A 9,977-nucleotide genomic window follows, 5' to 3' on the forward strand; every position below is an offset into this window, starting at 1 on the left:
CCTGTGGACATATGTATTTTAACGAACAGCCAACGTTTACGCTACGTGACGAAATTTTCCTTTTTTTGTCTTGACATAGAAAGTTGCCTTCAACGGAAAGGGGAAATCAAAAGTTATTTGTCTGGTAAAATGGAGACATCATAATTAAAAAACTGCGGGAAAATTGCAGAGTAGGAATCCATGATCTGATTATTCAAACAAACGTTAGCCGTTTTTCAACAAAACCGCGTTCTAAACCATCTTCAGTTTAGCCGAACCTTTAATCAGAACACTTATTTTGTGAACAGTGTCCGAGGAACGAAAGCTGACAGTGGAAAGGACATTTAGTGAATGAAATCGATCTAACTACAGGTACAACCTAAGGCCCACTGATTGCGTAAAACCACGGTTTTGTTTAAACCTCGTGTAAGTAACCGACTGTGAAGTTTTCCTTGTTAAGTGGACTTGATTTCTGACTAAACACATTTCAACATAGCAACACTATAATAAATAATGATCCATTATTCAAATAAACGGAGGTTAATATTCAACACTTTCATCTTAGCGAAGTGTCTTTGTAGTATATACTGGACTGAAATAGAAAAATTCGTGGATTTCTGTCAATACACCGAAAATTGGTCACAAATTAAACTCTTGACGCGCGATTTTGCCTCTGCGGCTGCTCAGAGGTGAAGTGCACTTCCTAATCACTTCCGAACGAGCCAATCAGTGCGCACGAAAAGCACCATTCACCTGTGGTATATACTAACGACATTCATGACAACTAACAACGAACTCAGACAAAACAGGAGAGTGAAATTTTGACTTTTTCGGGGCACGACAATTGCATTTTTTTTCGTTTTCTACAGAACAGCCAACATCCATACAGAGCCTACCACAAAAATACGCCTGAAACACACAAGCCAGTCTTGATGAACAACAGGATGAATTGTGGTTTGCAACCTCTATCCATGTAAATTATGTGTCATTCCGACATAAGTAGAGAGCATACAGTTTCATTCCATTCGGGGATTGTTTGAGCTTGATTCCACGGAGAACCGTGGAGAAAGAGGTAATGTCACGTGCTCTCCTCCTTCAATCGTCCGTCGTGGACACCCAAGGATTGTAAACAAACAATGGCGGCAGCCTGTTCAGCAGCTTTTTTGCTGCCTTCCCTGCAGAGATACAATTATGACGAAAATAACAAGAAGCTTAACTCATTTTTTTTTAACCAGAATATTTATATAGACCACTTCTCATCTGATTATCATATATGATCTGATATCACACCGATTTTTCCTTCACTACATCCTACGATTGATATACAAAACTAGCCAGTCACAGTATAGCATATTGCTTTATAGAGAGACACGGAACTAGTCGCCCAAATACTCCGGCACACCGCCAGGACCTTACCCCGGTTTTCAAAGCATGAAACAACTAGGGATATTACTGGTTAGGATGCATTTTATCTGACAATTAGCAATACTTATCTATATTCCGGGATGAAGAGAAGTACTTCATGTGAGTATAGTATCTTTACTAAGAACACGACACAATGACCTGGCCAGGACTCGATCCCGGAACTCTCCTCCCAGAGTCCAGCGCCCTAGGCCATCGCGTGTTCCACACTTACAACACGTAAAATAAAACCAAAGATGAAAATTTAAGTACTCATCAGCGGAAACAACTGACACTTGCTTATGAACACCCACCATTCCGTTGAAGAATATTTTTTGTCTCCGACGAGAACAACACTTTTGAACCATCTATCCTCTTCTCTTTCAATCTGCCAAAAAAGAGAATAGTGATGAATTATGCATGACCTCGTACATCGTACTAAAGAATTTCAATCATTAAAATAATGTAACTTACCTTATTGCAGAATGTTAAGGTTAAACCATTCCAATTCATATTTTGTCTCGAGGAAAAATCTGAGTAAGGAACTTTAAACCAGGCCAAAAACTGGTTTATAAAAGACACTTACGGTTTCATATGTAGGCTGTTTGATTCTGTTTCGCCTAAAGAAAGCAGAAAAAAAATTACTTTTTGTCATTGTTGTCTTTGTCATTATTCATTTTAACTGTTGCTTCTGCTATTGCTGCTACCAAACTGAACAACATCTCCAACTACTACAAGTGTAGAAATGAAATTGTAAAGTTAGGCAATTAGATAACGCTAAAAAAAAATCTGGTTACAGATTCGTGCAGTTTGTTGGAGTATCAAATCCAACATGGCCCTCAATAAAGAAAAGAAAAGCTGGGCGTGTACCCATCAGGGTTCAAATACACTCAAGACGACGAGGCACAATTATAGATTTGATTTCGTCATCGCTTGAAAACAACAACCGCTAAGCGGCTTAAACATTATTCACAGGGGAGGTAAATAAATACCAAATTTAATGCAAACCTTGACCACTCTAGAAGGATCCCTTTAGGTGTGACACCACCTGTGTACATTTTTCTACAAAAAAGACGAAAAATAAATTGGAGGTAAACATGAATATTGACAGTCCAGAAAGCAACTGCTTAAGAATTAATTTAAAATAGTAACGTTGTTTTTCCATCAACGATTGACAAAAAAAACAACAAATCACAGTTCGATTACTAACCTGAGATACTTGACTTTAATTTCAGTTATTTCACTTGAAGAATCTGAACTTTTTCGTTTCCTCTTCTCATTCTACATTTGACAAAATTCGACAACAAAAAAGACACCGTGGGACAAAATAGGAGTAACCCTATCATTAAAGTCTTAGGAAGGATAATTTGAGGGTTTTTCTTTTATTTTGGTTTCAAAGTCATGTAATTACGAGCTGCTCATTGGCACTGAGCATAAATTTTCATGAACAGTAGCTTTACCTACTGTTTTTGTTGTCAGACATGAGTGACAGGTAAGTATGAACATACTGATATTGTTTTCTTGATTACTTCCAACCTCGAAAAGGAGAATTAAATTTCTGATTGACTATCAATTTGTTTAATTCCTTGCTTGGTAGTCTGTCTTACCTCGTCATCTTTCATGGTTTCCATTTTATGTTTTCTCCTCTGAACGGCATCATCAAAGTATGAGGTAAGATTCCATATTTCACTGAGAAAGTTTGTAACAAAATTTGGGAATGAATGGGAAATGTTCGCAAGGTTCCTCTGAACGGCATCATCAAAGTATGAGGTAAGATTCCATATTTCACTGAGAAAGTTTGTAACAAAATTTGGGAATGAATGGGAAATGTTCGCAAGGTTCCTCTGAACGGCATCATCAAAGTATGAGGTAAGATTCCATATTTCACTGAGAAAGTTTGTAACAAAATTTGGGAATGAATGGGAAATGTTCGCAAGGTTCCTCTGAACGGCATCATCAAAGTATGAGGTAAGATTCCATATTTCACTGAGAAAGTTTGTAACAAAATTTGGGAATGAATGGGAAATGTTCGCAAGGTTCCTCTGAACGGCATCATCAAAGTATGAGGTAAGATTCCATATTTCACTGAGAAAGTTTGTAACAAAATTTGGGAATGAATGGGAAATGTTCGCAAGGTTCCTCTGAACGGCATCATCAAAGTATGAGGTAAGATTCCATATTTCACTGAGAAAGTTTGTAACAAAATTTGGGAATGAGTGGGAAATGTTCGCAAGGTTCCTCTGAACGGCATCATCAAAGTATGAGGTAAGATTCCATATTTCACTGAGAAAGTTTGTAACAAAATTTGGGAATGAATGGGAAATGTTCGCAAGGTTCCTCTGAACGGCATCATCAAAGTATGAGGTAAGATTCCATATTTCACTGAGAAAGTTTGTAACAAAATTTGGGAATGAGTGGGAAATGTTCGCAAGGTTCCTCTGAACGGCATCATCAAAGTATGAGGTAAGATTCCATATTTCACTGAGAAAGTTTGTAACAAAATTTGGGAATGAATGGGAAATGTTCGCAAGGTTCCTCTGAACGGCATCATCAAAGTATGAGGTAAGATTCCATATTTCACTGAGAAAGTTTGTAACAAAATTTGGGAATGAATGGGAAATGTTCGCAAGGTTCCTCTGAACGGCATCATCAAAGTATGAGGTAAGATTCCATATTTCACTGAGAAAGTTTGTAACAAAATTTGGGAATGAGTGGGAAATGCTCGCAAGGTTGCAAAAAAAGTCAGTTTCTTTCATGGGGTAGAAGATGGGTTTTCCTCATGCCTAAGACAGTATGTCAAATTATCTGTTGGTTGAGGTAATGGGTAAGGTAATCAAATTAATATAAAGATAATAATATACGTTCCTGGTTTACTTTTGCCTCGTTTGTGTTTTCTGTCTTACCAAAATAATATTTTGTGACATGCTTCGCTATTAGGGTAGTACTGCACGCCGCGAAACTGACCTTAAAACCTTGAAGCTTTTTCAAGCAGTATCACTGAAACTCATTTTGTCTTTCCTCGACATAATAAAACCTCGTCATATAAATGCACTTCACTTCCGCTTTTCACATACTGGTAGGGGATTTTTTTAATAATCCTGTGCAAATGCCGAGCACAACTACACAGCAAGCTTCAGAAATTCTTCTTAGGCCCTTACCAGATGTCTCGCATTTCTTTAGCATGAAGAAGCTGAAGAGCCTCTGAAGATGTTGTATCTTCATGCAACAGCCGCTGAAGGCAGTATTTTGTATTCCCAAAGTTATTGTCAAAGTCTATAGCCTGCAAAGACGGAGAATATAAATATCCGGTGTAAATGTTGATGCTTTTCATCCCTCTACCACTATAGGATGTTCGTATAGCTACGTATCACCTTGACGAATACTAAACTTACTTAATTCAGTTCCATGCAATGGATAAGTCGAAAAGGAAGATGGGTGGACTGGAGTTATACCTCTATCAAACAGGCTCCGCTTTTTAACAGAAAACAGCTACATATTTAAGTGTATACAGAGAGGATGCCTAATGCAAGTAGTTAGTAAGGAATGACCTCGGAAAAGTGTTGAAAGAGTGGGAATGACCCATGTAAAGAATATAACGTCCTTTGACTGAGATTTTGCGCTGTTCACGTCATTTACATATCACAGCAGCGATATCGATGTGACAGTGATTCATAAGTCATTTGGAGGTTGAATCACCCCAAAACAGCAACAACTTGACTAAGAATCGCACACCTATTATTAAAACTGGGTGGGATATGATAACTTCGGTTTAAAACCAAGAATAAAGTATCCGACAAGAAGAAAGGGAATTTGAATTTTTGAATCATTACCAGTTTAATATACTCCGTTATCACTTGTGAGGCAGATAAGCAACCCTCTTTCCTGTATTGGAAATTAAAATAATCTGGTCAATACATTGATCACACAAAGTAAAACTTTACGCCGTACGATCGATCAATCTTGACCCAACATGTATCATTCTTAGAAACGGGACCCGACCACCAAGATTGAATTTAGAAAGGAAAATACATTTCTGCTCTGGATCAAAATTATAATGTGCGATTTCAATCTTCGTCCGGTTAATCGGTTGTTTTATTGGGAAAGACAATTTCCTCTCACAAAGCTCATTCTCATTCACACGTGAGACGGTGAGGGTTAAAGGCGGAACGCGTTTGCGGCATGTGGCATGACTTACGGAATAGTATAATTTACGCGGAACACCTGTAGATTGTCCTGATGTTAATTTATGCCCTAGCGTCATTCCACAGATATTATATTATGCCATTCTGCATACTCATTACGCCTTCTACCCTCACCACATGTAGAAGTGAAAACAGGAAGCTACATGAGTCATTCTCGCTTGCAGACGTAAAAGTTCACACACCAGCATTGAGCACAAGTAGGTCAACGAAATTATTCCCGAGCTACATATTAACTGGACATATGAATTAGTACGTTTAATTAATGGCAAAGAGAAAAAAGAAGCATTTCAGAACTAAAAACCTTGGAGAACTTTACCTAAAGATTGAAGGATTCCATTGAGCGGCTCTTGCCAACATGACTGACGAACAACCTGTCTCCTGACGATATTTTTCAATATCTTTGTACGTATTTACCAGTAGTGACACACCATTTGCAATTACAGGAATGGAGACAGCCTTGGCAACTTCACGTATGACATTAATGTGCACCGGATCTCGTGAACGCTCGTGTTTTTCCCTAAGAAAAATATCAATAAAATCATGAATTAAAACAATAGTCTTTGACTGTTCAGCAATCGTTCTACTACAAGGATTCCTTTCCTAAAAATTTCCCTTTGCTTAGCTTTCCTTTTATTCTACCTTCAATTAATGTTTCGTGAAGTAAAACCGTTAAGAAAAAGATTAGCCCGAAATAATTTCTCGCCTCGCGCCCTAGCAACAACCACAAAATGTTCGTGTTGTTCTTGCCCTGCATACCTGTGGCCAACCTACCTTCCATGAACAGCCAGAGCGACGATACCGGTTTCCTCTACCATTTTAGCAAAACCAACTGTTTCTTCAATCTACAAAGAATAAGAAAACAAGAACGAAAATAAACAACGCGTTAGGCGACAGAAAAACTAAAAAAAATTATTTTTAAATATATAATACATAAGGTCCTGTTAAGGATTCTCCCGTCTACTTGTTCTCCTTTACATTTTCCTTTAAATCAGTTGAGAGAATTTGGCATTACTATCGGGTTAATTAGCAAGTATTGGATGAGCTTGAGAAAAATATCGTTATCTGTTTTAAGGGTGAACATAACAGTCACGGATGGCCAAATCACAGTCAGTCACAGACACTGACATTGTGTTACGGAACATTTTTCACCCTCAAAAAAAAAATTAGAAACATCAAAATCAGAAGGGAAACTTGACATAAGAGAACTAAGGTCCTCTCTTCCTGCAACCCCAACGGAGAGACACTGGAAACGAGCTAGGAATAAGGACGCATGTCTCGATCCTCGAAACTCGATCCTCGAGAGTTGTTCCTCGAAACTCAAATCGTAATTCTCGAACACTTTGAGTTACGGACGAGCCTAGATTCAAGTTCTAAAACGTTCGATGAATTTCAAGGAATTTCAAGTTTGAGCCCGCTAACAACCATAATACAAAGGACTCGCAATTTAAATTTCACAGGACTGTTATCTTCCATCCATTTCACATAAAACAGAAATTACTTTCAGTTCTTTTAGGCTCTACGACAACTTTAAGTTTGGTTCCACAGAGGTCAATAACAAAAGGCACCTTTTGGTACGAAAGGCAATATTTAAATTCACATCGTTTACTTACAGTGGGCAAAATTCTTATTTTGCATGTTACTGGCATTGACACTCCCTGCACAAGGGTTGTAAGGATCTGCACAAAAATACCACCAGTAAAAAGACATGTTAGTTAACCCCGGCTTTACAACCTAACATCAATGTACAATGTACATATTCTCCATACTGCTAGCTACACATTTTCCAAGGCGTTGACAAGGAGAATTTGTTTTAAAATCAAGTGTTTCATTATTTTATGATCACTTCGTTTATTCTCATGGCCTCAATGTGTGATTCAGGGGTGATATTGTAAGGAGAAATTAGATGTTAGTCACTCTTACATGTAGGTGTCAAAGGCTTAAAGATTAAAAGTGCAGTGTAATAAGATTATACCCAATACAAATGTTACAAGTGAAATTTATGGGATGGTGTAACTGACCTTGTGCACATTGTCTGGTTGGGACAATAATGCTGCACCCATCCCTCCCTGCAAAGATAAACAGAAACAAAAACAATAAGTGGCAAGCTTGCAATGCTCAGCAATCCAGCTACCAGCTTTACATTCATGTACCAAACATTTTTGTTGCAATAATCTACCTTGAAATAGGTGTGAGAAAACATCACCTGCCAGCAGTGAACTATTTAATTGAAATTAATTAAGGGGTAAGTTTCTAAAGAAACTGTAAAAAGTTTCTAAAGCTGATGTTGCTCTGATGAAGGGCACATCATTACAACATCAGCTTCAGAAACTTCTTATGGTGGCCAATTTACATCAACAACTTAGGTGATTTAACCAAATTATCCTCTCAAATTCAAAGATGGTTTCCTTCACTTACCTTGCAAGAATAATCTTTTGGACAGCCCATGTTTACATCAATTCCAGCAACATCATTTTCTCTAACAAGAGTAACAGAAAGCAAATTAAGTGAGACAATCATAAACATTATGATAATGATAATGATGATGCATTCATATGGCACATTCTCCTTTTCAATATGCTCAGAAGCACTTTACAACGATTTGTAGGGATTTTTGGTCAGATTGCATTGAGTAGTTTCCAATTTTTTGAAATTAAATTATTCACTTATTCAAGAATTTTTGGAAACAAGGCCAGACCACAATACCAGGAGCTATAGTCCCTCCTCATGGCTTTGCAAAAAGTGCAAGAGTCTCACCAACCAGTACAGAGAAGTAGAAGGGGCCTACATTTATTGTCATTACCCAAGGAGACTACAACATCTAACCATTTGCAGATGACATAACAAAGGTAACACATTCTCTTTAGTTATTTGCCACTATTAGATCACCAAGGCTTTGAACAGAATTTTAGAACAGTAAGTTTTAAAACATTGTCTGACTGTGTAATTTGAATGACCATAACAGTATAACAGTGACTTACAAGAGTTTTGCAACTTTCAAGGCTCTCTCTGGGTCTGCTGTGCCCTAAGAAAACACAAAATGTGTCAACCACAGCCTGTGGCTGTGTATCAACGGTTGATACAAGAACCAGTTTACACCTTATGCAAATGCAACAAACAGAAGTAAACAGTATCACATGATAGCAAGTTATATAATTATAATATTTAACATATTTTCAATATTGAAAGGCACATTTTACAATTGCTGGTACATGTACAGGAACAGTGCCTATCCTCATTTTTACACAGCACAGAGGCACATGGTATATTGCCACTCCTTCAAGATGGGCTCCTCATCCATTGTTAGCCCCAAGAATTTTGTCAGATTCTCTTACAGTATGTGGAGACAAGTGGATAAAACAAATAAAAATAAAAGAAATGGGATTTAGAAGTCTAACATTCCGTGAGGTAGCTCTTCTTATCCAATGTTTGCAAGTCAAATTGGAATTTAGAAAGTTGGTTGGAGGATTAATGGTTAAATATGTGGACTGTACAGTGTAGGTCCAGAGGTTTGGGTTTGAGATGTGGCTGGTCACTACTCACAGGGTGCCTCTCTTCACCCAGGAGTATCAATAGGTACACAGGGAAAGCTGAAGAAATGCATGGGAACTAGCATCCCATCCACGGGGAGTGGATGCTTTACCTCACTGAAACTGTTATAAGCTCTGGCTGGATGAGCCAATTGGCTTGAGAGCTGACTTTACCCTTTTTTTATCTTTCCTGGACAATATGCAAACACCTATTTATACTCCTGAGTGGATGGAACCAATTTGATTGTAAACTGCCTTGCCCAAGCACACAGCACAGAGACCTAGTCAGGACTTGCACCACTGACTCACCAATGCAGAGTCTAGTTTACTAGATCTATAAACAAGATTTAAGCTCACAAGTTTCTCATAACATGCACAACTGCATCATGGCCACCTTTTTGTTTTTTTTTGTTTTGAACATAAAGGTATTTGTTGTGAGTAATCAGTTCTCCACATGCTAACTTATAGATGTACTCATTTTTCTAAAAGTTTGTTAAAAACTCAGACAGGTAATTAGAAGGTTGTACAAACCATTTGAAAGACAACATTCTGTTTCTCTGCCTGACACGTCCTAAACACAACTGTTCCATCAGTGAGCACAAAGTCAACTGTGCCCAAAAGTTCTGAAAGAAAAAGGTTATTCAGGGATTAAACTTACCGATAAATTTACACTGCAAAAGCTCACTTCTAAGAACTTTGGCCCTATTAGTTGTTTTGATATGGAGACCTGCATTTATGTCCTGGTTAAAGTTAGAAATAAACAATTTATGAATCTATTTGATTCAGTTTTTTTTTATTTACCCTTTAACTCTCAGAAGTGAATAAACATGTAACTTCTCCCCATAATATCCACACATTATCCAGCAAA

At 37.7% G+C, this 9,977-nt stretch overlaps 1 protein-coding gene across 2 annotated transcripts in view; it reads right to left on the reverse strand.

Moving 5' to 3' along the window:
* Positions 1-241: 241 nt before the first annotated feature.
* The window catches only part of LOC113665655 (tRNA-dihydrouridine(20) synthase [NAD(P)+]-like), a 12,922-nt gene continuing 3,186 nt past the window's right edge, over positions 242-9,977 (reverse strand). For both annotated transcript variants that reach the window (XM_089200257.1, XM_089200260.1), the window contains exons 4-18: positions 9,641-9,732; positions 8,561-8,604; positions 7,998-8,058; positions 7,601-7,648; positions 7,193-7,258; positions 6,354-6,424; positions 5,899-6,099; positions 5,211-5,262; positions 4,539-4,660; positions 2,988-3,069; positions 2,591-2,661; positions 2,389-2,442; positions 1,967-2,000; positions 1,695-1,768; positions 242-1,154 (exon numbers count right to left, since the gene is read on the reverse strand). In XM_089200257.1, coding sequence (XP_089056383.1) covers positions 1,058-1,154; positions 1,695-1,768; positions 1,967-2,000; positions 2,389-2,442; positions 2,591-2,661; positions 2,988-3,069; positions 4,539-4,660; positions 5,211-5,262; positions 5,899-6,099; positions 6,354-6,424; positions 7,193-7,258; positions 7,601-7,648; positions 7,998-8,058; positions 8,561-8,604; positions 9,641-9,732 — 1,169 coding nt within the window. In that variant the 3' untranslated portion in view covers positions 242-1,057. The remainder of the gene's footprint in view (positions 1,155-1,694; positions 1,769-1,966; positions 2,001-2,388; positions 2,443-2,590; positions 2,662-2,987; positions 3,070-4,538; positions 4,661-5,210; positions 5,263-5,898; positions 6,100-6,353; positions 6,425-7,192; positions 7,259-7,600; positions 7,649-7,997; positions 8,059-8,560; positions 8,605-9,640; positions 9,733-9,977) is intronic.

The sequence above is a fragment of the Pocillopora damicornis genome, chromosome 3 (assembly GCF_964200805.1).
Source record: "Pocillopora damicornis chromosome 3, jaPocDami1.2, whole genome shotgun sequence".
In the NCBI taxonomy this organism is placed as follows: Eukaryota; Metazoa; Cnidaria; class Anthozoa; order Scleractinia; family Pocilloporidae; genus Pocillopora; species Pocillopora damicornis.